The 27,154-nt window shown below is 58.4% G+C and overlaps 1 protein-coding gene across 1 annotated transcript in view; it reads right to left on the reverse strand.

Annotated features, from left to right (window-relative positions):
• Window positions 1-14,997, reverse strand: part of RRP8 (ribosomal RNA processing 8) — a 26,830-nt gene extending 11,833 nt beyond the window's left edge. The window contains exons 1-5 of the mRNA XM_075580579.1: window positions 13,960-14,997; window positions 13,255-13,423; window positions 8,940-9,687; window positions 3,664-3,793; window positions 2,420-2,526 (exon numbers count right to left, since the gene is read on the reverse strand). Coding sequence (XP_075436694.1) covers window positions 2,420-2,526; window positions 3,664-3,793; window positions 8,940-9,687; window positions 13,255-13,423; window positions 13,960-14,736 — 1,931 coding nt within the window. The 5' untranslated portion in view covers window positions 14,737-14,997. The remainder of the gene's footprint in view (window positions 1-2,419; window positions 2,527-3,663; window positions 3,794-8,939; window positions 9,688-13,254; window positions 13,424-13,959) is intronic.
• Between the last annotated feature and the right edge of the window lie 12,157 nt (window positions 14,998-27,154).

Below are 27,154 nucleotides of genomic sequence, written 5' to 3' on the forward strand. Positions count from 1 at the left end.
ACGGCAGAGAGCGAGCGGGGGGACGGCAGAGAGCGAGCGGGGGGACGGCAGAGAGCGAGCGGGGGGACGGCAGAGAGCGAGCGGGGGGACGGCAGAGAGCGAGCGGGGGGACGGCAGAGAGCGAGCGGGGGGACGGCAGAGAGCGAGCGGGGGGACGGCAGAGAGCGAGCGGGGGGAGGGGCGGCAGAGAGCGAGCGGGGGGAGGGGCGGCAAAGAGCGAGCGGGGGGAGGGGCGGCAGAGAGCGAGCGGGGGGGGGGGGCGGCAGAGAGCGAGCGGGGCGAGGGGCGGCAGAGAGCGAGCGGGGGGAGGGGCGGCAGAGAGCGAGCGGGGGGAGGGGCGGCAGAGAGCGAGCGGGGGGAGGGGCGGCAGAGAGCGAGCGGGGCGAGGGGCGGCAGAGAGCGAGCGGGGCGAGGGGCGGCAGAGAGCGAGCGGGGCGAGGGGCGGCAGAGAGCGAGCGGGGCGAGGGGCGGCAGAGAGCGAGCGGGGCGAGGGGCGGCAGAGAGCGAGCGGGGCGAGGGGCGGCAGAGAGCGAGCGGGGCGAGGGGCGGCAGAGAGCGAGCGGGGCGAGGGGCGGCAGAGAGCGAGCGGGGGGAGGGGCGGCAGAGAGCGAGCGGGGCGAGGGGCGGCAGAGAGCGAGCGGGGCGAGGGGCGGCAGAGAGCGAGCGGGGCGAGGGGCGGCAGAGAGCGAGCGGGGGGAGGGGCGGCAGCGAGCGGGGCGAGGGGCGGCAGAGAGCGAGCGGGGGGAGGGGCGGCAGAGAGCGAGCGGGGGGAGGGGCGGCAGAGAGCGAGCGGGGGGAGGGGCGGCAGAGAGCGAGCGGGGGGAGGGGCGGCAGAGAGCGAGCGGGGGGAAGGGCGGCAGAGAGCGAGCGGGGGGAGGGGCGGCAGAGAGCGAGCGGGGGGAGGGGCGGCAGAGAGCGAGCGGGGGGAGGGGCGGCAGAGAGCGAGCGGGGGGAGGGGCGGCAGAGAGCGAGCGGGGGGAGGGGCGGCAGAGAGCGAGCGGGGGGAGGGGCGGCAGAGAGCGAGCGGGGGGAGGGGCGGCAGAGAGCGAGCGGGGGGAGGGGCGGCAGAGAGCGAGCGGGGGGAGGGGCGGCAGAGAGCGAGCGGGGGGAGGGGCGGCAGAGAGCGAGCGGGGGGAGGGGCGGCAGAGAGCGAGCGGGGGGAGGGGCGGCAGAGAGCGAGCGGGGGAGGGGCGGCAGAGAGCGAGCGGGGGGAGGGGCGGCAGAGAGCGAGCGGGGGGAGGGGCGGCAGAGAGCGAGCGGGGGGAGGGGCGGCAGAGAGCGAGCGGGGGGAGGGGCGGCAGAGAGCGAGCGGGGGGAGGGGCGGCAGAGAGCGAGCGGGGGGAGGGGCGGCAGAGAGCGAGCGGGGGGAGGGGCGGCAGAGAGCGAGCGGGGGGAGGGGCGGCAGAGAGCGAGCGGGGGGAGGGGCGGCAGAGAGCGAGCGGGGGAGGGGCGGCAGAGAGCGAGCGGGGGAGGGGCGGCAGAGAGCGAGCGGGGGAGGGGCGGCAGAGAGCGAGCGGGGGGAGGGGCGGCAGAGAGCGAGCGGGGGGAGGGGCGGCAGAGAGCGAGCGGGGGAGGGGCGGCAGAGAGCGAGCGGTTGGGGGGCGGCAGAGAGCGAGCGGGGGGGGGCGGCAGAGAGCGAGCGGGGGGGGGGCGGCAGAGAGCGAGCGGGGGGGGGCGGCAGAGAGCGAGCGGGGGGGCGGCGGCAGAGAGCGAGCGGGGGGGGCGGCAGAGAGCGAGCGGGGGGGGGCGGCAGAGAGCGAGCGGGGGGGGGCGGCAGAGAGCGAGCGGGGGGGGGGCGGCAGAGAGCGAGCGGGGGGGGGGCGGCAGAGAGCGAGCGGGGGGGGGGCGGCAGAGAGCGAGCGGGGGGGGGGGCGGCAGAGAGCGAGCGGGGGGGGGGGCGGCAGAGAGCGAGCGGGGGGGGGGCGGCAGAGAGCGAGCGGGGGCGGCAGAGAGCGAGCGGGGGGCGGCAGAGAGCGAGCGGGGGGCGGCAGAGAGCGAGCGGGGGGCGGCAGAGAGCGAGCGGGGGGCGGCAGAGAGCGAGCGGGGGGCGGCAGAGAGCGAGCGGGGGGCGGCAGAGAGCGAGCGGGGGGCGGCAGAGAGCGAGCGGGGGGCGGCAGAGAGCGAGCGGGGGGCGGCAGAGAGCGAGCGGGGGGCGGCAGAGAGCGAGCGGGGGGCGGCAGAGAGCGAGCGGGGGGGCGGCAGAGAGCGAGCGGGGGGGCGGCAGAGAGCGAGCGGGTGGGGGCGGCAGAGAGCGAGCGGGGGGGCGGCAGAGAGCGAGCGGGGCGGCAGAGAGCGAGCGGGGGGGGCGCAAAGAATGAGCGGGGGGGGGGGCGCAAAGAGATCGAGGTGGTGTCAGAATGGGTATCAGAGAGCGAGAGGAGCGCCCGAGAGGACATCAGAGAGCATCAGGGAGACACACCCCAGTTTCAGGACTCTATTTGCCTCCTGCAGAAACTCCACGATATTCTTCCCCATGAGAGACAAACAGAAGACTGCAACATCGACTGTCTCATCCAAGAGAGGGACCTGCAGAGACAGAGAGACCGTTACATAAAAGAGAGAAGATGACTAAGATACGCTGAATCGAGAGATGATACAGATGAAAGAGACACTCGAAAGAAATCTACAGACAGAAAGACTGTCACAGAGAGACAGCCTCGCTCATGCGAAAAAGGGACCTGCAGAGACAGCCATAGAGGTTGCGTCACTGACGAGATATTACACGTGAACATCGGCACCAAGAAGATCAAGAACAGAAACCTCGGAACCGAGCAACGAGTCTGACCCTCCGGTGACAAATAGGGGAGACCTCATCATAGGGAGCGACAAAGGCAATAAGATCCCTCCACACACCTTCGCCATGTGTCAGGCGTCACCTGATCATTCAACGTCACTGTGACAGGGTGAAGTCAACTCCTATCAGTTACGCCTGGGAGACATATGTCTGAGTGCTTCATCCAGCACTCAGAAGGTTAACTCAGGAGGAAGCTAGGTAATCATGAGGTAAGCTGACACCTGATAACCAGCAAGGTATAAGAGGATGTTGTTACTGGCAGTAGCTGCCTGCCTTAGACCAGAGAACGCCGCTATGTGAGCTGCTAGCCAGACGGATTCACCAACTAACTCTTTCAACCAAAGTAAGAATTGTTCATTTGTTTTCCTGACTGCATAATATACACTTACGGTTTGGTAATGGTTTAGCCAGGCAGCCTGCTAGATAGGCCTGGAGTGTTAGTATGTTGTGGAGAAATAAAGCCACTGAACGTTTTCATTTATCCTGAAACAACACGTGTGGACTGTTCCCTGACCTCGGCTACAGGCCGTCCTGCCACAGGTGGTGTCAGAAGTGGGATGTTCCCTGACCTCGGCTACCACGTACCTTCGCCATGTCACAGGCGGTCACCTGATCATTCAGTCACCACGTACCTTCACCATATCACAGGCGTCACCTAATCATTCAGCGTCACCACGTACCTTCGCCATGTCACAGGCGGTCACCTGATCATTCAGTCACCACGCACCTTCGCCATGTCACAGGCGTCACCTGATCATTCAGTCACCACGTACCTTCGCCATGTCACAGGCGTCACCTAATCATTCAGCGTCACCACGCACCTTCGCAATGTCACAGGCGTCACCTGATCATTCAGCGTCACCACGTACCTTCGCCATGTCACAGGCGGTCACCTGATCATTCAGAGCCACCAGGTCAAACGAATGAACTTGATTGCGGACACTGCGAGCGAGCTGAGCGTCTCCACAGCCAAAATCAGCGACCACCAGGGAGGGCGGCCTGGAACACAGGAGTGAGGGATTATACACAGGGTGAGACCCCCAGGGAGGGCGGCCTGGAACACAGGAGTGAGGGGAGGGATTATACACAGAGCGAGACCACCAGGGAGGGCGGCCTGGAACACAGGAGTGAGGGATTATACACAGGGCGAGACCCCCAGGAGGGCGGCCTGGAACACAGGAGTGAGGGGAGGGGTTATACACAGAGCGAGACCACCAGGGCGGGCGGCCTGGAACACAGGAGTGAGGGATTATACACAGGACGAGACCCCCAGGGAGGGCGGCCTGGAACACAGGAGTGAGGGATTATACACAGGGCGAGACCCCAGGGAGGGCGGCCTGGAACACAGGAGTGAGGGGAGGGATTATACACAGGGCGAGACCCCCAGGGAGGGCGGCCTGGAACACAGGAGTGAGGGGAGGGATTATACACAGAGCGAGACCACCAGGGAGGGCGGCCTGGAACACAGGAGTGAGGGGAGGGATTATACACAGAGCGAGACCCTCAGGGAGGACGGCCTGGAACACAGGAGTGAGGGGAGGGATTATACACAGAGCGAGACCACCAGGGAGGGCGGCCTGGAACACAGGAGTGAGGGGAGGGGTTATACACAGAGCGAGACCACCAGGGCGGGCGGCCTGGAACACAGGAGTGAGGGGATTATACACAGAGCGAGACCACCAGGGAGGGCGGCCTGGAACACAGGAGTGAGGGGAGGGGTTATACACAGAGCGAGACCACCAGGGCGGGCGGCCTGGAACACAGGAATGAGGGGAGAGATTATACACAGAGCGAGACCACCAGGGAGGGCGGCCTGGAACACAGGAATGAGGGGAGAGATTATACACAGCGAGACCCCCAGGGAGGGCGGCCTGGAACACAGGAGTGAGGGGATTATACACAGAGCGAGACCCCCAGGGAGGGCGGCCTGGAACACAGGAGTGAGGGGAGGGATTATACACAGAGCGAGACCACCAGGGAGGGCGGCCTGGAACACAGGAGTGAGGGATTATACACAGAGCGAGACCCCTAGGGAGGGCGGCCTGGAACACAGGAGTGAGGGGATTATACAGAGAGCGAGACCCCCAGGGAGGGCGGCCTGGAACACAGGAGTGAGGGGAGGGATTATACACAGAGGGAGACCCCCAGGGCGGGCGGCCTGGAACACAGGAGTGAGGGGAGGGGTTATACACAGAGCGAGACCCCTAGGGAGGGTGGCCTGGAACACAGGGGTGAGGGGAGGGATTATACACAGAGCGAGACCACCAGGGAGGGCGGCCTGGAACACAGGAGAGATTATACACAGAGCGAGACCCCTAGGGCGGGCGGCCTGGAACACAGGAGTGAGGGGAGGGATTAAACACAGAGCGAGACCACCAGGAAGGGCGGCCTGGAACACAGGAGTGAGGGGATTATACAGAGAGCGAGACCCCCAGGGCGGGCGGCCTGGAACACAGGAGTGAGGGGAGGGATTATACACAGGGCGAGACCCCCAGGGCGGGCGGCCTGGAACACAGGAGTGAGGGGATTATACAGAGAGCGAGACCCCCAGGGCGGGCGGCCTGGAACACAGGAGTGAGGGGAGGGATTATACACAGGGCGAGACCCCCAGGGCGGGCGGCCTGGAACACAGGAGTGAGGGGAGGGATTATACAAAGGGCGAGACCCTCAGGGAGGGCGGCCTGGAACACAGGAGTGAGGGGAGGGATTATACACAGAGCGAGACCCCCAGGGAGGGCGGCCTGGAACACAGGAGTGAGGGGAGGGATTATACACAGGGCGAGACCCCCAGGGAGGGCGGCCTGGAACACAGGAGTGAGGGGAGGGATTATACACAGGGCGAGACCCTCAGGGAGGGCGGCCTGGAACACAGGAGTGAGGGGATTATACAGAGAGCGAGACCCCCAGGGAGGGCGGCCTGGAACACAGGAGTGAGGGGAGGGATTATACACAGAGCGAGACCCCCAGGGAGGGCGGCCTGGAACACAGGAGTGAGGGGAGGGATTATACACAGGGCGAGACCCCCAGGGCGGGCGGCCTGGAACACAGGAGTGAGGGGATTATACAGAGAGCGAGACCCCCAGGGAGGGCGGCCTGGAACACAGGAGTGAGGGGATTATACAGAGAGCGAGACCCCCAGGGCGGGCGGCCTGGAACATAGGAGTGAGGGGATTATACAGAGAGCGAGACCCCCAGGGCGGGCGGCCTGGAACACAGGAGTGAGGGGAGGGATTATACACAGGGCGAGACCCCCAGGGCGGGCGGCCTGGAACACAGGAGTGAGGGGAGGGATTATACACAGGGCGAGACCCTCAGGGAGGGCGGCCTGGAACACAGGAGTGAGGGGATTATACAGAGAGCGAGACCCCCAGGGAGGGCGGCCTGGAACACAGGAGTGAGGGGAGGGATTATACACAGAGCGAGACCCCCAGGGAGGGCGGCCTGGAACACAGGAGTGAGGGGAGGGATTATACACAGGGCGAGACCCCCAGGGCGGGCGGCCTGGAACACAGGAGTGAGGGGAGGGATTATACACAGGGCGAGACCCTCAGGGAGGGCGGCCTGGAACACAGGAGTGAGGGGATTATACAGAGAGCGAGACCCCCAGGGCGGGCGGCCTGGAACACAGGAGTGAGGGGAGGCATTATACAAAGAGCGAGACCCCCAGGGAGGGCGGCCTGGAACACAGGAGTGAGGGGAGGGATTATACACAGGGCGAGACCCCCAGGGCGGGCGGCCTGGAACACAGGAGTGAGGGGAGGGATTATACACAGGGCGAGACCCTCAGGGAGGGCGGCCTGGAACACAGGAGTGAGGGGATTATACAGAGAGCGAGACCCCCAGGGAGGGCGGCCTGGAAAACAGGGGTGAGGGATTATACACAGAGCGAGACCCCTAGGGAGGGCGGCCTGGAACACAGGAATGAGGGGATTATACAGAGAGCGAGACCCCCAGGGCGGGCGGCCTGGAACACAGGAGTGAGGGGAGGGATTATACACAGGGCGAGACCCCCAGGGCGGGCGGCCTGGAACACAGGAGTGAGGGGAGGGATTATACACAGAGCGAGACCCCCAGGGAGGGCGGCCTGGAACACAGGAGTGAGGGGAGGGATTATACACAGGGCGAGACCCTCAGGGAGGGCGGCCTGGAACACAGGAGTGAGGGGATTATACAGAGAGCGAGACCCCCAGGGCGGGCGGCCTGGAACACAGGAGTGAGGGGAGGGATTATACAAAGAGCGAGACCACCAGAGCGGGCGGCCTGGAACACAGGAGTGAGGGGATTATACAGAGAGCGAGACCCCCAGGGCGGGCGGCCTGGAACACAGGAGTGAGGGGAGGGATTATACACAGGGCGAGACCCCCAGGGCGGGCGGCCTGGAACACAGGAGTGAGGGGAGGGATTATACACAGGGCGAGACCCTCAGGGAGGGCGGCCTGGAACACAGGAATGAGGGGATTATACAGAGAGCGAGACCCCCAGGGAGGGCGGCCTGGAACACAGGAGTGAGGGGAGGGATTATACAAAGAGCGAGACCCCCAGGGAGGGCGGCCTGGAACACAGGAGTGAGGGGAGGGATTATACACAGAGTGAGACCCCCAGGGAGGGCGGCCTGGAACACAGGAGTGAGGGGAGGGATTATACACAGAGCGAGACCCCCAGGGCGGGCGGCCTGGAACACAGGAGGGGAGGGATTATACAAAGAGCGAGACCCCCAGGGAGGGCGGCCTGGAACACAGGAGTGAGGGGAGGGATTATACACAGGGCGAGACCCTCAGGGAGGGCGGCCTGGAACACAGGAGTGAGGGGATTATACAGAGAGCGAGACCCCCAGGGAGGGCGGCCTGGAAAACAGGGGTGAGGGGATTATACACAGAGCGAGACCCCCAGGGAGGGCGGCCTGGAACACAGGGGTGAGGGGAGGGATTATACACAGAGCGAGACCCCCAGGGAGGGCGGCCTGGAACACAGGAGTGAGGGGAGGGATTATACACAGAGCGAGACCCCTAGGGAGGGCGGCCTGGAACACAGGAGTGAGGGGAGGGGTTACACACAGGGCGAGACCCCCAGGGAGGGCGGCCTGGAACACAGGAGTGAGGGGAGGGATTATACACAGGGCGAGACCCCCAGGGCGGGCGGCCTGGAACACAGGAGTGAGGGGAGGGATTATACACAGGGCGAGACCCTCAGGGAGGGCGGCCTGGAACACAGGAATGAGGGGATTATACAGAGAGCGAGACCCCCAGGGAGGGCGGCCTGGAACACAGGAGTGAGGGGAGGGATTATACAAAGAGCGAGACCCCCAGGGAGGGCGGCCTGGAACACAGGAGTGAGGGGAGGGATTATACACAGGGCGAGACCCCCAGGAGGGCGGCCTGGAACACAGGAGTGAGGGGAGGGATTATACACAGAGCGAGACCCCCAGGGAGGGCGGCCTGGAACACAGGAGTGAGGGGAGGGATTATACACAGAGCGAGACCCCCAGGGCGGGCGGCCTGGAACACAGGAGTGAGGGGATTATACACAGAGCGAGACCCCCAGGGAGGGCGGCCTGGAACACAGGAGTGAGGGGATTATACACAGAGCGAGACCCCCAGGGAGGGCGGCCTGGAACACAGGGGTGAGGGGAGGGATTATACACAGAGCGAGACCCCCAGGGCGGGCGGCCTGGAACACAGGAGTGAGGGGAGGGATTATACACAGGGCGAGACCCCCAGGGCGGGCGGCCTGGAACACAGGAGTGAGGGGATTATACACAGAGCGAGACCCCCAGGGAGGGCGGCCTGGAACACAGGAGTGAGGGGATTATACACAGAGCGAGACCCCCAGGGAGGGCGGCCTGGAACACAGGGGTGAGGGGAGGGATTATACACAGAGCGAGACCCCCAGGGCGGGCGGCCTGGAACACAGGAGTGAGGGGAGGGATTATACACAGGGCGAGACCCCCAGGGCGGGCGGCCTGGAACACAGGAGTGAGGGGAGGGATTATTAGGACAGGGGGCCTAGAACACAGGACGGACCCCACAATATGCACACAGAATGATAACAGCAGGTAAGAGAGCCTGGAATCGTGACTGCTCCATCATTGCGCCCCAATGCTTCCCTGCAGCAGCCCCCCGATATTTCGCATCTCTCGGTGCCCCACCTGTTCTTGATGTACTTTATGATCTCGGTGATGGGGTTGACCGGCCAGCGCTGCACCTGCTGTGCGAAGCCGCGGTGATACACCACGAAGGCCTCGGGGTCCCCCTGGAACAGGCTGTGCGCCTCGCGGCTGTCAGACGTGTACAGCTGCTGGTTAATGTAGCGGAAGCGAGCGGATTGGAGACGCAGTTCCATACGAGCGCGTAGAGAGGCCGAGCGATCCCCAGGAAGCGTGGCGACCTCTGACCCCGCTGTGTCCTCTCGCCCAGGATTCTCGTCCTCCCCCGGGCCTCCTGCGCCCTCCCCCGGGCCTCCTGCGCCCTCCCCCGGGCCTCCTGCACCCTCCCCCGGGCCTCCTGCGCTTTTCATTTCTTCCCTTTGCAGAATTCTCTTCAGCTTCTGCAGTCTCCATCTCTCCACAGCGGTCACCTTCTGCCCCCCCCGGGGCAGGGCAGAGGGGACACTGGTCCTGTCCCCCTGTGCAGCGCCATGCTTCTCAGGTCTCCCGTCTTCAGGCAGACTCTCGCACCTCTCCTCTTCACATCCTCCCCCGCTCGCCTCTCCCCTCTCCCCGGCCCCCTCCCCGGCCCCCTCGCCGCCCCCCTCCCCGGTTTGCGCCGCTGTCCTGAACTTGTTCCGGGTTTGCTTCTTTCTTTTCTGCTTGTTCCGCCACTGCTGGCGGCTCAGCCGCGGCTCCCCATCAGTGAGGGGGGGCTCACCGCGCACACACGGGGGGGGACGCCCAGGAACTAGAGGAGGGAGAGAGAGAGGCCGGGCTCAGAAGGGAGCGCGCGCAGGGGGCGGGGTGCAGAAGGGAGCGGGCGCAGGAGGCGGGGCGCAGAAGGGAGCGAGCGCAGGAGGCGGGGCGCAGGAGGCGGGGTGCAGAAGGGAGCGGGCGCAGGAGGCGGGGCGCAGGAGGCGGGGCGCAGAAGGGAGCGGGCGCAGGAGGCCGGGCGCAGGAGGCGGGGCGCAGAAGGGAGCGGGCGCAGGAGGCGGAGCGCAGGAGGCGGGGTGCAGAAGGGAGCGGGCGCAGGAGGCGGGGTGCAGAAGGGAGCGGGCGCAGGAGGCGGGGCGCAGAAGGGAGCGGGCGCAGGAGGCGGGGCGCAGGAGGCGGGGTGCAGAAGGGAGCGGGCGCAGGAGGCGGGGAGCGGGCGCAGGAGGCGGGGCGCAGGAGGCGGGGCGCAGAAGGGAGCGGGCGCAGGAGGCAGGGCGCAGGAGGCGGGGCGCGGGGATAGCAGGAGGCGGGGCGCAGGAGGCGGGGCGCAGAAGGGAGCGGGCGCAGGAGGCGGAGCGCAGGAGGCGGGGTGCAGAAGGGAGCGGGCGCAGGAGGCGGAGCGCAGGAGGCGGGGTGCAGAAGGGAGCGGGCGCAGGAGGCGGGGTGCAGAAGGGAGCGGGCGCAGGAGGCGGGGCGCAGGAGGCGGGGTGCAGAAGGGAGCGGGCGCAGGAGGCGGGGCGCAGGAGGCGGGGCGCAGAAGGGAGCGGGCGCACGAGGCGGGGTGCAGAAGGGAGCGGGCGCAGGAGGCGGGGTGCAGAAGGGAGCAGGCGCAGGAGGCGGGGCGCAAAAGGGAGAAGGCGCAGGAGGCGTGGCGCAAAAGGGAGCAGGCGCAGGAGGCGGGGCGCAGGAGGCGGGGCGCAGAAGGGAGCGGGTGCAGGAGGCGGGGCTCAGAAGGGAGCGCGCGCAGGAGGCGGGGCTCAGAAGGGAGCGCGCGCAGGAGGTGGGGGCGCAGAAGGGAGCAGGCGCGGCGCAGGAGGCGGGGCGCAGAAGGGAGCGGGCGCAGGAGGCGGGGTGCAGAAGGGAGCACGCGCACGGGGCGGGGCTCAGAAGGGAGCGCGCGCAGGAGGCGGGGCGCAGAAGGGAGCGCGCGCAGAAGGGAGCGGGCGCAGGAGGTGGGGGCGCAGAAGGGAGCAGGCGCGTAGGAGGCGGGGGCGCAGAAGGGAGCAGGCGCGTAGGAGGCGGGGGTGCAGAAGGGAGCGCGCGCAGGAGGCGGGGGCGCAGAAGGGAGCGCGCGCAGGAGGCGGGGGCGCAGAAGGGAGCGCGCGCAGGAGGCGGGGGCGCAGAAGGGAGCGCGCGCAGGAGGCGGGGGCGCAGAAGGGAGCGCGCGCAGGAGGCGGGGGCGCAGAAGGGAGCGCGCGCAGGAGGCGGGGGCGCAGAAGGGAGCGCGCGCAGGAGGCGGGGGCGCAGAAGGGAGCGGGCGTAGGAGGCGGGGGCGCAGAAGGGAGCGGGCGCAGGAGGCGGGGGCGCAGAAGGGAGCGGGCGCAGGAGGCGGGGGCGCAGAAGGGAGCGGGCGCAGGAGGCGGGGGCGCATAAGGGAGCGCGCGCAGGGGGCGGGGGCGCAGAAGGGAGCGCGCGCAGGGGGCAGGGGCGCAGAAGGGAGCGGGCGTAGGAGGCGGGGGCGCAGAAGGGAGCGGGCGCAGGAGGCGGGGGCGCAGAAGGGAGTGCGCGCAGGGGGCGGGGCGCAGAAGGGAGCGGGCGCAGGAGGTGGGGGCGCAGAAGGGAGCGCGCGCAGGAGGCGGGGGCGCAGAAGGGAGCGCGCGCAGGAGGCGGGGGCGCATAAGGGAGCGCGCGCACGGGGCGGGGCTCAGAAGGGAGCGCGCGCAGGAAGCGGGGCGCAGAAGGGAGCGCGCGCAGGAGGTGGGGGCGCAGAAGGGAGCGGGCGCAGGAGGTGGGGGCGCAGAAGGGAGCAGGCGCATAGGAGGCGGGGGCGCAGAAGGGAGCGCGCGCAGGAGGCGGGGGCGCAGAAGGGAGCGCGCGCAGGAGGCGGGGGCGCAGAAGGGAGCGCGCGCAGGAGGCGGGGGCGCAGAAGGGAGCGCGCGCAGGAGGCGGGGGCGCAGAAGGGAGCGCGCGCAGGAGGCGGGGGCGCAGAAGGGAGCGTGCGCAGGAGGCGGGGGCGCAGAAGGGAGCGGGCGCAGGAGGCGGGGGCGCAGAAGGGAGCGGGCGCAGGAGGCGGGGGCGCAGAAGGGAGCGCGCGCAGGGGGCGGGGGCGCAGAAGGGAGCGGGCGCAGGAGGCGGGGGCGCAGAAGGGAGCGGGCGCAGGAGGCGGGGGCGCAGAAGGGAGCGGGCGCAGGAGGCGGGGGCGCAGAAGGGAGCGCGCGCAGGAGGCGGGGGCGCAGAAGGGAGCGCGCGCAGGAGGCGGGGGCGCAGAAGGGAGCGCGCGCAGGAGGCGGGGGCGCAGAAGGGAGCGCGCGCAGGAGGCGGGGGCGCAGAAGGGAGCGCGCGCAGGAGGCGGGGGCGCAGAAGGGAGCGCGCGCAGGAGGCGGGGGCGCAGAAGGGAGCGGGCGTAGGAGGCGGGGGCGCAGAAGGGAGCGGGCGCAGGAGGGAGCGGGCGCAGGAGGCGGGGGCGCAGAAGGGAGCGGGCGCAGGAGGCGGGGGCGCAGAAGGGAGCAGGCGCGTAGGAGGCGGGGGCGCAGAAGGGAGCGCGCGCAGGAGGCGGGGGCGCAGAAGGGAGCGCGCGCAGGAGGCGGGGGCGCAGAAGGGAGCGCGCGCAGGAGGCGGGGGCGCAGAAGGGAGCGCGCGCAGGAGGCGGGGGCGCAGAAGGGAGCGCGCGCAGGAGGCGGGGGCGCAGAAGGGAGCGCGCGCAGGAGGCGGGGGCGCAGAAGGGAGCGCGCGCAGGAGGCGGGGGCGCAGAAGGGAGCGCGCGCAGGAGGCGGGGGCGCAGAAGGGAGCGGGCGCAGGAGGCGGGGGCGCAGAAGGGAGCGGGCGCAGGCGCAGAAGGGAGCGCGCGCAGGGGGCGGGGGCGCAGAAGGGAGCGGGCGCAGGAGGCGGGGGCGCAGAAGGGAGCGCGCGCAGGAGGCGGGGGCGCAGAAGGGAGCGCGCGCAGAAGGCGGGGGCGCAGAAGGGAGCGCGCGCAGGAGGCGAGGGCGCAGAAGGGAGCGCGCGCAGGAGGCGGGGGCGCAGAAGGGAGCACGCGCAGGAGGCGGGGGCGCAGAAGGGAGCGCGCGCAGGAGGCGGGGGCGCAGAAGGGAGCGGGCGTAGGAGGCGGGGGCGCAGAAGGGAGCGGGCGCAGGAGGCGGGGGCGCAGAAGGGAGCGGGCGTAGGAGGCGGGGGCGCAGAAGGGAGCGGGTGCAGGAGGCGGGGGCGCAGAAGGGAGCGTGCGCAGGGGGCGGGGCGCAGAAGGGAGCGCGCGCAGGAGGCGGGGGCGCAGAAGGGAGCGCGCGCAGGAGGCGGGGGCGCAGAAGGGAGCGCGCGCAGGAGGCGGGGGCGCAGAAGGGAGCGCGCGCAGGAGGCGGGGGCGCAGAAGGGAGCGCGCGCAGGAGGCGGGGGCGCAGAAGGGAGCGCGCGCAGGAGGCACCTCTGTATACAGCTCCTCTCCTTATACCTGCCCGTGGTGGTCTCTTCCTTTGCTCGTCTCCGGGGGTCGGGTTCTCGGGGTGTAGCGGTTGCGGCGCACCTGGTTGGGGGTCCGGGTCCCGGGGGCTCTCCAGCGTACGCAGGATTTCCAGCAGCTGGTGGGTTCTCTTCTTACGCTTCTTCCGACTTGAAGACAGCTACGAAAGGGGAAAGAGTGCCAGCGTCACCGCCTGAGTGCCAGCGTCACCGCCTGAGTGCCAGCGTCACCGCCTGAGTGCCAGCGTCACCGCCTGAGTGCCAGCGTCACCGCCTGAGTGCCAGCGTCACCGCCTGAGTGCCAGCGTCACCGCGTGAGTGCCACCGTGTGAGTGTGACCGTGAGAGTGCCAGGGTCACCGCGTGAGTGCAACCATGTGAGTGTGACAGTCTGAGTGTTACAGTGTGAGTGTGACAGTGTGAGTGCCAGGGACATTGCGTGAGTGCCAGGGTCACCGCGCGAGTGCGAGTGCCAAGGTCACCGTGCAAGTGTGAGTGCGACCGTGTGAGTGCCAGGGTTACAGCGTTAGTGCAAGGGTCACAGTGTGAGTGCGGGTGTGAGTGTGACCATGTGAGTGCAACCACATGAGTGCAAGTGTCACCGCGTGAGTGCGAGTGTCACCGTGACTGCAAGTATAAGTGAGTATAAGCGAGTACCTCTCCTCCCCCCAGTCTCGCTGCCCTCTCCCCGCTCTCACCCCCTCTGGTTGTGCTCCGGAGTCTGTTCCCCGCGCGTTCTGCAGAGACTGCGTCAGTGACTGTGCTGCAGAGCTGTCATTCCAATCGCACACGTCAAACATTGCTACACCTGCAAGGCTGTCTCGGGGTAGGGGGGGTCTCGCAGGCTGTCTCGGGGGTGTGGAGGGTCTCGCAGGCTGTCTCGGGGTGGGGAGGGTCTCGCAGGCTGTCTCGGGGTGGGGAGGGTCTCGCAGGCTGTCTCGGGGTAGGGAGGGTCTCGCAGGCTGTCTCGGGGTGGGGAGGGTCTCGCAGGCTGTCTCGGGGTGGGGAGGGTCTCGCAGGCTGTCTCGGGGTGGGGAGGGTCTCGCAGGCTGTCTCGGGGTAGGGAGGGTCTCGCAGGCTGTCTCGGGGTAGGGAGGGTCTCGCAGGCTGTCTCGGGGTAGGGAGGGTCTCGCAGGCTGTCTCGGGGTAGGGAGGGTCTCGCAGGCTGTCTCGGGGTAGGGAGGGTCTCGCAGGCTGTCTCGGGGTAGGGAGGGTCTCGCAGGCTGTCTCGGGGTAGGGAGGGTCTCGCAGGCTGTCTCGGGGTAGGGAGGGTCTCGCAGGCTGTCTCGGGGTAGGGAGGGTCTCGCAGGCTGTCTCGGGGTGGGGAGGGTCTCGCAGGCTGTCTCGGGGGTGGGGGGTCTCGCAGGCTGTCCCGGGGTAGGGTGGGTCTCGCAGGCTGTCTCGGGGTAGGGGGGGTCTCGCAGGCTGTCTCGGGGGTGGGGGGTCTCGCAGGCTGTAGAAGGAAACAGTAACATTGATTAATGTTGATACAAACACGAGCACACGACACACAATGACACACACTGTTGTGCATTACAGATGTGCCGGGTTATTGCACGTTATCCCTATTGAAAAGAACGGTTAAAGCGATAACGTGCGCATTATGCAGCGCCGCCATATCGTGCGTTATCCCGTGTTTCCAAGGGCAGTAACGTGTGTGTGAGACACGGTGTGTATATACACACACACACAGCGCTCTCTGTATACACAGACACAGGCACACAGTGAGACAAAGCGCTCTGTGTGTGTGCGCGCGCGTATATATATATATATATATACATATATATATATATACACACACACACAGTAACACTCTGTACACACACACGAGACAGCGCCGTGTGTGTGTATAAATATAAATAATGGAAATAGCCGTGTGAGTGTATGTGTGTATATATATATATATATATATATATATATATATATATATATATATATATATATATATATATACACACACACACACTGCGCTCTGTATACACACACTGCTCTGTACATACACACTGCGCTCTGTATACGTGTACATAAATACACTGCACTTTGTATATACACAGTAACACACACACTGCTCTGTACACACACTGCCCACGTACACACTGCGCTCTGTATACGTGTACATACACACACGGCACTTTGTATATACACAGTAACACACACTGCTCTGTGTACACACTGAGCTTTGTACACACACTGCCCACGTACACACTGCGCTCTGTATACGTGTACATACATACACTACACTTTGTATATACACAGTAACACACACACTGCTCTGTACACACACTGCCCACGTACACACTGCGCTCTGTATACGTGTACATACACACACGGCACTTTGTATATACACAGTAACACACACTGCTCTGTGTACACACTGAGCTCTGTACACACACTGCCCACGTACACACTGCGCTCTGTATACGTGTACATACATACACTGCACTTTGTATATACACAGTAACACACACTGCTCTGTGTACACACTAAGCTCTGTATACGTGTACATACATACACTGCACTTTGTATATACACAGTAACACACACTGCTCTGTGTACACACTAAGCTCTGTACACACACTGCCCACGTACACACTGCGCTCTGTATACGTGTACATACACACACGGCACTTTGTATATACACAGTAACACACACTGCTCTGTGTACACACTGAGCTCTGTACACACACTGCCCACGTACACACTGCGCTCTGTATACGTGTACATACATACACTGCACTTTGTATATACACAGTAACACACACTGCTCTGTGTACACACTAAGCTCTGTACACACACTGCCCACGTACACACTGCGCTCTGTATACGTGTACACACACACACACACACACACACACACACACACACACACACACACACACACACACACACACACACACACACACACACACACACACACACACACACACACACCTCTTGCTCTCACGCTTCCTGCAGCACATGTGGATACCATAGAGTAACCAGGCTGTGCAGACTGTCACTGTAACAGCGGCTCAGGGCCATCTGCAGGTGGGAGGCAGCACTGCACCTCTGATGATAGATAGATAGATAGATAGATAGATAGATAGATAGATAGATAGATAGATAGATAGATAGATAGATAGATAGATAGATAGATAGATAGATAGATAGATATGTAACGCCTGTTCGTGTCTGGTCTGACCCACCCAATCTCACATTGGCCCCTGTGGTCTATCCAGCCCCGTGTCTGGGTATGGTGGTGCACCTGTAGACAACAGGACTCCTGAGTCTCCCGCTTGATGGTATTGGGGGATGTCAACCCAGACAGGTAGCTGAGGTAGTGTGTGCGAGTCCTACTTACATCACGTGCAGCGCCTCCACCTCATCAGGATCTCTGCGTATGCAGGTAGATGGTCCTGATGAGGAACTCCTTCTTGGTGGTGAGGGCCCCAGGACAGTAATTGCAGACTCACACCATGAGGTTCTTGGTAAACAAGCCATATTTATTGTGCGTGGTGATAAGGGCCAGCTGCCCCTCACAGTCATTGTCTCAGCCGCACATTGTTCCGTGATTCCCTTTAAAAGGTACGCCCTCCCAATGGAGTGGGATTCCCTCTCCCCGCAGGGAGATCACCCCTGTGCCAGGTCCCTGGACACAGTTGGCCATCTCTGGCTCTTGATATAAATTGATGCCACTAGTTACTGCACTAGTGGGCACCTTTAACTGGCTGCTTCACCTTGCACCATCAACTCGCAGCAACCACACACTGCAACCTTTCCACATTAACTTTAGGCAGTGCAGTGCCTTATATACCTCAGGAGGCAGGCACATCTCTGAGGTCACTAACAATGGACTCAGAACATGTAGCCACTCCCATCCATACATAGGGCACCTCACCAGGGTGTGAGGGCAAACCTCCATGATTACTGCTGGCATTCATGTAACTTACCAGGTTTTACTGCCAGCAGGAGAGATGACTGTAGGCAGTGTTAGGCATGACGATAGATAGATAGATAGATAGATAGATAGATAGATAGATAGATAGATAGATAGATAGATAGATAGATAGATAGATATGTAGCAGGGACCACCCTGGCTACTATTCTGCCCAATGGGCTGGCAGTAAACCCTGGAACTATCAGGTTGCCAGTAGCTGGTATGGGGTTTCCCCCTTCACCTTTGGTACTGCCCTAGCTGTGAAAGCAGACCAAGATTCAAAGTGGCCCAGTTCTAAGTGGCATGGTCAAATTTAACAGGGAGTTCAACAGGAGGGAAACAAGGGGACTACAGAACACCTCGGGCCCTCAATCCTGGATGTGAACTACGCTGGAAAGGTGGACATTTTCTATCCCAGACCACACATCTCAGCACTAAACTACTGCTGCCATGCTGCTGCTACTAATTATATGTGCTCTGACCTCGCTTCTTTTCAAAATGCACATTTCTTTCTACCAGCCCCATGTCTCCAACTCTATTCATATATCTCCATCTCTCCTTTCTTCCCCGCTTCTCAGTTCACATGAACTCCTTTCTTACCTGTGCCCTCTGTCACCACACAGCTATACCCCCTGCACTAAAACACACCCCTACAAATCCTCCTCACACATTCTCTTTCTATCCATGCTTCTCCTCCTCGCTTCTGGGGATATCTCTCCCAATCCTGGTCCCTGCCCTATTCCTACATGCTCTCGTCCTCGCCTGCCAAATGCAACTTCTACTCCCTCTTGTGTCATCCCCTCCAACCTCATACCCATCCCCTGCCACCCTCCCTCCTCTCTCCCTTTCTCCTGTGCTCTTTGGAATGCTCGCTCCCTTTCTAACAAGTTCCTCTCTGTGCATGACTTCTTTCTCTCTCACTCTCTGCTCCTATTTGCTATAACTGAGACCTGGCTCACTCAGTCTGACTCTGCTCTGGAAGCTGCCCTCTCCTACGGTGGCCTTTCCTTCTCCCACACTCTGCGCCCTGATGGCAGGGGTGGAGGCGTTGAGCTACTCCTCTCCTCTCTCTGCCATTACCGAACTCTTCCTATTCCTCCATCTCTTGCTTTTCCCTCCTTTGAGGTTCACACTGTCCAGATCTTCTCTCCTCTTCCTGTCCATGTGGCGGTCATCTATCGCCCACCTTCCTCTACTCATCCCCCTTCTGCCTTTCTCTCTCACTTTGAATCCTGGCTCTCTTTCTTTCTCTCCTCAGACTCCCCTGTTCTTCTCCTTGGGGACTTCAACTGCCATATTGATGACCCCTCTCTCCCTTGCGCTTCTCACTTTCTCTCTCTAACCTCTTCCTTTGGCCTTCAACAGTGGACTGCAGCCAGCACCCACAAGGATAGCCACTACCTAGACCTAGTTTTCACAAAAAACTTTTCTCTCTCTGATTTCTCCATTTCCCCCTTTCCTCTCTCTGACCATCACCTCGTCTCATTTTCTCTCTCTCTCGCTACAGACCCTGACAACCTGGTCAGGAACTACAACTCTGCCTTATCCTCCTCTCTTGATCTACATGCCCCGCTTTTTCTCTGACGCCCTCGCCCTTCTAACCCCAGACCTTGGCTAAATTCCCACACGTGCATGCTGCGCTCCTCCACTCGTTCCTCTGAACGCCTCCGGAGGAAATCTCACAATCTCGCAGACTTCCTTCACTACAAATTTATGCTATCCTGTTTCAACTCTGCCCTCTCTCAGGCTAAACAAACCTACTTTACTTCACTAATCAACACTCACAAATCTAACCCACACCGACTCTTCTCTGTCTTTGACTCTCTACTCAAACCACTCCCAGTTGCCTCTTCTTCCTCCATCTCACCTCAGGACTTTGCTGACTACTTCAAGGAAAAGGTGGAATCCATACGTCAGAACACCCCCTTTGTTTCCTCCTCCCATCCTACACCTCTTCCTAACTCTCCTCCTGCCTTCCTTGACTCTTCTTCCGCTGTCACAGAGGAGGATGTATCACTACTGATCTCCTCTTCTCCCTCTATCATTTGCCCTCTTGACCCCATTCCCTCCCATCTCCTAAAACATCTTGTTCCTACTATAATCCCTATGCTCTCACACATATTTAACACCTCCCTCTATTCTGGAACCTTTCCCTCCTCCTTCAAACATGCAACCGTTATACCATTACTCAAAAACAGCAAGCTTGACCCTGTCTTTCTAAATATCGACCTGTCTCGATCCTGCCTTTTGCCCCCAAACTCCTTGAACGTCTTGTATTCTCTCGCTTGCTCCACTTTCTCAACGCCCATTCTCTCATGATGGACGTATATGAAATTGCAGTACAGTACATGCATTGATAAATGGAAAAAAGGTAGTGCTTCACTTTAAGTACATTTTCGCTTTACATACATGCTCCGGTCCCATTGCGTACGTTAATGCGGGGTATGCATGTAGTTACATAGTTACATACATGCTCCGGTCCCATTGCGTATGTTAATGCCGGGTATGCCTGTAGTTACATAGTTACATACATGCTCTGGACCCATTGCGTATGTTAATGCGGGGTATGTATATATGCGTACTTTATAATGCCTGTATAAGACCGCCTGTATAAGACCGCACCGCCTTGGCTATAACTATGAATAACCACCGCCACTGTTGTTGGCAATCGTGACAGATAGCGCTAGAAGGTATAGCATTTAGTATTGCGGTTTTGGATATATGATCCTCCAAATGTAACATATACAACCTTTTCTCTGGTAAAAGTATTCCTTATGGCACCCGCTTTCTATTTATAAATCACCGCTATAGTGTATCACTTACAAGGTTCTGCAGACTGCTGGTATACTGTGCTGGTATACTGTGTTGGTATACTGTGCTGGTATACTGTGCTGGTATACTGTGCTGGTATACTGTGCATGTGCTGATGTTATGCAGGTAGTAGATGTATTAACTAATTCACAGTCTGTGTTACATATCTACAGATAATGGTGAGTCACTCAAACATGCTGATAACGTCTTTTAATTGATGGCAAGCTGTGGTTAGATTCACCGCACTTTATTGATATTCCACATGATATGTTCATTGCTGATTTGGTTACATATACTTAATATTGATGCTCTAGGGATATACTTATCGTTGTGTGTCCGTGTGACAGAGTGAAGTCAACTCCTATCAGTTACGCCTCGGAGACATATGTCTGAGTGCTTCATCCAGCACTCATAAGGGTTAACTCAGGTGGAAGTTAGGAAATCAGAACTCTTTAGCTGACACCTGAGAGCCAGCAAGGTAGATAAAGGATCATGTGACTGGCAGTAGCTGCCAGAGAGAGAGAGAGAGAGAGAAGCACACTGCTGCGTGAGCCCTTAGCCAGAGGGATTTCACCAAAGACTACTTCAACTAAAGTAAGGATTATTCATTTGTTTACTGACTGCTTAAAGTACCCTTATGGTTTGGTTCTGGTTTAGCCAGCCAGCCTGCTAGATAGGTCTGCTGTGTTATTAGTCAGTTTTTCTCCCAAAGTGGAGCAGGATTTATTTTGTTAAAGGGACAGTGTACCCGCATGTTATGTTACTGTGGAGAAATGAAGCCACTGAACGTTTTTATTTATCCTGAAACTATACGTGTGGACTGTTCCCTGACCTCGGCTACAGGCCGTCCTGCCACAGTCCGCTATACACCGTGTCCCGGCTATACACCGTAGTGCTATCGGGATCACCTCCAGATCACCTCCAGTGCGTTCTCCGATGCGATACGTCACTTCCGGTTCGCGCACTGTGCTCTGTCACGTCACTTCCGGTAGACTACCGAGCCTGTCTCTGGAGGTGATCCCAACAGTACCACGGTATAGAGCGGATAAGCAGCTGCGGTGCGGTGAGCGGCGGCCACATCCTTACACTCCTGAGTCACTTGTTATAGTGCCAAATGCTTGTGTTTGATTTTCACATTGTAAGTGCGCATTTTTTAACTACATTATAAAGTTACCCTTTTATATTGACCTGCACCATGGAGATTTCTTTTTACCCTTCCATGTTCCCATCTACCTGATCCATGAACGTGAGAGATATCCTGTCTATACCTAGACGACACTACAAGATTCCACAGGTCCTGTTATTGCCCTTACCTTACTGCTATCCTGTGAGTAGGCTGCACACGAGAGCCAAGTTTCCTCACACATTGTTACACTGTAGTATACAGCCTGCACTTAGTTTGTGTTTTCTCTGTTGTTTTTTTCCTTTATGCTCCCCCTGGGTTGTGAGAACATAAATTTTCATGACATGACAAGGTGTAAACCACATTCCTGGACCGCAGTCCAGTTAACCCCTTGCCTCCCTGGTGAGGTCAGGGGGTGGCCATATGGGGTGCAACCCCTTTAATACCGGGCCAACCCCCCTCTCCCTCTACAGGGCGATCTGACGTTTGCCGTATAATATCTCCTCTGCGCATGTTCTGCTCCTTCTCCGCTTTCATGCAGTCTGAGACAACCCAAGATGGCCACCATTCACTCCATCAACGCGCCTGTGTAAGGTAATGCCGCTTTAACTCAGGAGGTGGGAACTTGTAGTGGAAGGGGTAGAACCCCTTTAAGAGCTTAATTGGTTTCAATTAGTGCCCTTATCTGCCCGTTCCCGCGTTGAGGCTCGCACTTCTCTCCAGGACCGGTCGGGGATGGACTCCTCAGCAGACACCAGGTGTAGACGGATGTTCCCAGAGGTACACAATTGGAGACTTTATAAGGTGAAATTATAACGAGGCTTTATAGTGCCTTTTCCTTAACATCAGGAAACCATCCAAACAAGGGGGAAACAAAGCTTCTATTCACTTGGGAGTATTTCTAGTGAAATACTATGCAGTTCACAACTCCCTTAGATAAGCATGTCTCCCCGCCCCAAACACATAGCATGAAATGAACAGATATAAAAAGTCTTGTAATAAAAGTCCTATCTGTTAGCTGCTGTAGGGGAAGCTTCTCTGCTCTCCTGGAACCGCACCCGTGTGTGCACAGAAAACATCAGCATCCAGGTTTAGAAGTCTTATTTGTCAGCTCCAGAGATCTGTGTTCTCTTGGTCAGTCTCTCCTGGGAGACTCAAGAACCTCTGCTCTGTCTCCAAAGTTCAGCTCACACGTGAGCTAAGGAGTCCCTTCCTGTCTCAACAGACAGGCTTTTGTAAGCAATCTAAATCAGGCAGGTGGTGTTTATTAATTGACTACCAGCAGCTAACCACCACACTGCTAGATTAAAGGCACATTACTTGAACAGGGGTTACTCCCCTGTTACATATCTCCCCTGTTTGTGGGAAGCTCGGGCTTGCCACGGCCAAAGCCCATCCTTCCACTCTCATTCTAGATATCTCTGTGACTTGAATGAGAGTGGATGGAGGAAGAGAACCCTCAGTCCTGCTGGGATTGGAGCCCTTTCTCCAGTTTATTCGTGTCTCCTCCTGAAGGTGCTTGAGATCAGCACCCCTCAGTCGCTCGAGGAGGACTTTTTCCAAGTATAGTCTTTTTTCTACGTGCGCGGTCATGAGATTTCCCTCGCGTCGGGTGCTCGTCTTATTGTAGGCATACTGTATGGCAGCAGTTGCAGAGCGTTTAAAAACAGCCCTTTGAGTTTTCCGCTCTTAAAGCTGTCTCTCTGCCCTTATCCCACTCAATGGGGTTGCTAGTTCAGCCTCTTTGAGATTAAGTTGCAATTCCACACCCACTTCCAGAGAATGGCCCATCTTTTCAGCTTCATCAGCTAAGGATTCTTCTGGTTTTAATTCAGCACGTGTACCTTCTTTTGTTGCCTGCTGGGTGGCTGAAGGTTTTGCTAGTGCTTGTTTAGGTGGTTCAAATTTTGCAACCTTCTCTTTCAGATGAGCGGTATTCCCAGCTCTCACTGTACCCTTGTCTTCATGGGTTTTTGAGGCTGTGGGATACTGATGCTTAGTCAGGGTCAATACTTGTCCTTGTAGGACTGTAATCTCATCCGCGAGAGATCCCTGATTTTTGAGTGCGTCTTGCAAGTCTCTTCTCAGGGAATTTATCTGCATGCTTTGCTTTCTCTGAGCTTGCTTCCACATTTTTATTGCATTGTGAAGCACTATGAACTTCTTTGCTTGGGCCACAGTTACTTTTTTCAGTTTCTGGACCTTCTTGTGCTCCCTTTTGTGCCGCATCACCTGGGTTCTAAGCTTGACTTTTAGCGTTGCTTTGGTGATGCTCAGGGTAGCCTTCAGTTTCTCATGCTGCTTTGCGGGGACATACTGGGTCATCAGACGTTCCTGCAGCACTTGAATTTCTTTAACAGCCTGCAGATTGTCATCCTGCAGAGTTCGCTGCTTCTCCTCGGCCTTCTCGAGGTGCGTACACAGACCTTGCAGTTGGTTCTGCAGTCGGTGCTCTGCTTCAAACTTTTCCTTGACTTCTTCTGTCAACTGAAAATGTTCTTCTTTCAGTTTTAAGTTTTCTATTTTTTAATCTTGAATTTTCTCCTTTTTCAGTCTCTGTATTCTTCAGGGCCTCTTTGCAGTCCTCCTTCCATTTACGCACATCTGCTTTGAGAATGACAATCTCCTGGCGTGAGACTTCCTTCTCTAGGTTGAGGGTCTGAAGCTCCTTCTGAGAGACTTTGAGATCTGTATCAAGATTGACAATAGTTTCTTTAGCAATGTCCAGCTCCTCAGTGAGACTGTGTAGTTCCTTTCTGGAAACTTCCAGGTCTGTGCGGCAGCTGTTGGTCTCATGATGTGAGGCATCCAGTGCTCTGCGGAGTGTCTGAACCTCTTTCTGAGATACGTCCACCTCTATCCGGACACTGTTGACCTCCTGCTGTGAGGCATTCAGCTCTATGCGAAGAGTGTGAACCTCTTGCTGGAAGACTGTCATCTGCTTCAGTGCCTCCTCATACTTCCGCTTTAGCGTAGCCACCATTTGATCAGATTGGCTCTGCTTTTCATCCATGGCGGAAATAGTAGCATTTGCAGTATCTAGCTCAGTCTTAAGATCGTCCAATTCTGTCCTGGCTAAAGAGTAAATTGTGAGCACATCTTTTTGTAGCCTCACGTTATTTTTCTGTAGCTCTGTGTAACCATCTTCCTTTTGTTTCAATTGTTCATTGAGCATATCACAGTCATGCCTGGCATTTTTCAGGGCATCTTCAGGGCTGGTCAAGGGATCGTCACTCACTGGTTCCGGCTCCACTTCCCTGGGATGGTTGGTTGAGGGTTCCTCATTGTTGGCACCGGACAGACACTTCTTTGGGGTACACGACTTCTGCCTTGGGCCCTCTGGATATTCGGTTAACCGCGGGACGAATTCTCCATTTTCTCTAGGCTGCAGGGCAACTTGGTCCCCCTTTTCCCCCACAGGATCTGTGGACGGGTCTGTTCCTGCCACGGTAAGTGAAGAACCGCTTTTCTTTTTCTGCTTTTTTGTTTTAGATGACTCCGTCCCATCCGGAATACTGGGGTCTCCTTCTTTATTTGATACTTTAGCAGCTTCATTATATACGCCAGGCTTTTCTTGCAGTTGCTTTAGCTGACAGAAATATTGGGTGATCTGCTGCTCCCGCTCTTTCGCTTGTCGACCATATTCGTCATCATAGAGGGCGGTCTTTTCTGTTCGTGCCGAGTTCAGGCACCCCCACCATTCTTGGGGTGTTTTGTGGGTGTGACTCGGTTCGGGTTCCCCGTAAGAGATGTCTTCCTCTTTATTGGACTGGAAGGGCCACTCTTCCGTGGGGTAGGGTTCATTACAGGAACGCTGCATCTTGCCCTCCATTTTTAGGCTATCAGGTGTAATTTTCTTCCTGACCTTAGGAGGCGCTATTGCAGCTGTTGCCACTGTATTTGCTAGAACCCCCAATTGTGGTAGTCCTACATTTGGGCATATTTTGCTTGTAGAGGTCGTAGCTCTCACAGGCATCTCTGTAGACTTTTCTTTCTTGGGTAATTTTTACAATATCAGCAGTGCTGTGCATGCATTTTCTCTTATCAGGTATACAAGATGTGCAGTTGCTAGGTAAAAACGTCTATTTGCTTTACACCATTTACTTGCTAGGTTGGAAAAAAAGGATGATGTAAAATAGCACTAATGAAAATAAAACAATATACCCTAATAGTGGGGGTGGACTCAAGTGGCAAGCTAGGCAGCCTAGGAAAGAATCTGATAGTACAATCAGAAACAATAGCATAAAAACAAAGAGATACCGGCGCCTAATTAGTCCAATTAGGTGGAATAGTGAAAGTCCAATGGAAGTGATGTTAGTCCCAAAGTGATCTGCTGTCCCTTAGTCTTGAGGTGACCTGATGGGACTTCGTTCGTGGGATTGGAACATGCAATGAAAAGAGAGATAATTAGTGCAACACTGTTATGAATATTCACACAAAGATGAACTCACAGACTGACTGACAACACTAACAGGACATACAAACACAGAAGCAAAGCTAACAGTAAAATTAGTTTTAATATAACTAGAATTATAAAAAGCTGGACAGTAATAGTGATGTCAATCCGGTTGGGTAAAACCTGAGTGACACTCACAGGACGGCAAAAGGTTACTGGCATAGGATAAGGATGCTGGCTCCACGTGCAGTGAGTCTTCAGAACGCCGAGAGCTCCGTGTGCTCCTCCGTGTGTCCTGGTTAGGACCGGAAGTGACGTCTCCGGTGTGAGCCCGGACCGGTAGTGACGTCACGGGACGTGACGTCAAGGCCTGGCAGACCCGTCCGACAGAGCCGAGGGAAGCGGCGATATTCTCTCCTCTGGTCCTCCACACCAGGCTGTAATACTCGGCAATGGACCTGCTAGTTCCTGCTTGTCCCTTAATGTCCAGAAAGTAAAAGAAAATAGCCCTATGCGTTTCGTGTGTCTAAGCACACTTCCTCAGGGGATATAAGTGATGGCAGTGATGCCAGGTATAAATACTTCCGCCTCCGCTCTGATTGGTCAGTCAATCAGTGCAGTCTTAAAGCTATACCTGCGTGGCACATAAAAAATCAGACATTTGTTTAGCTTTGCAATACATTAACAACACTAACCTAACATAAACACAGAACATAAAAAGTAAAAAAATGTTTAACATGTACTATATATAAAAAAGCAGTACGACAATAACCCAAAAAACATTCAAACATATCATATTGAATTGATTAGGGAATTGCTAAGGTATTACAGAAATGCCCCTAACTCAAAATCTATATTGAGGCCTCTTGGAGAGAGTGTTTTTAGCTCATAAATCCAGTATGCGTCACGCATACTGGATTTTTTTTAGCCTATTCCCACCTCTATGGCTTGCTGGAATAGCCTCAATGGCCTGACATGTGAGACCGTTAGGGTTTTTATTATGGTGAGTGAGGAAATGGTGGGATACGCTATGAGTTACCAGTCCCTTTTTGATATTATATATGTGTTCATATACTCTCCTTTGATTAGTTCTTCCGGTCCTTCCCACATATTGCAGGCCACATGGACATTGGAGTAAGTATATGACATAACTCATATGGCAATTAATACAAGACTTGATAGGGTATTCCTTCTGTGTAACATTGGATTTGAAACCCTTTGCACTACTGCTGTATGCACATGCCGTACATTTAGAGCATTTAAAAAAGCCTTTATCTCTCTTTACACTGTTTTGTTTTAAATAGTTGAAAGGACAACTAGGTGCCTAATAGGTGCCTAGCTTCTCATTTGATACTTGCTAGAAAACAATTTTTGGTCGATAGTATACGTTTGTCGAAGTCTTATTTGTCAGCTCCAGAGATCTTTGTTCTCTTGGTGAGTCTCTCCTGGGAGACTCAAGAACCTCTGCTCTGTCTCCAAAGTTCAGCTCACACGTGAGCTAAGGAGTCCCTTCCTATCTCAACAGACAGGCTTTTGTAAGCAATCTAAATCAGGCAGGTGGTGTTTATTAATTGACTACCAGCAGTTAACCACCACACTGCTAGATTAAAGGCACATTACTTGAACAGGGATTACTCCCCTGGTACA

The sequence above is a fragment of the Ascaphus truei genome, assembly GCF_040206685.1.
Source record: "Ascaphus truei isolate aAscTru1 chromosome 3 unlocalized genomic scaffold, aAscTru1.hap1 SUPER_3_unloc_4, whole genome shotgun sequence".
NCBI lineage: Eukaryota > Metazoa > Chordata > Amphibia > Anura > Ascaphidae > Ascaphus > Ascaphus truei.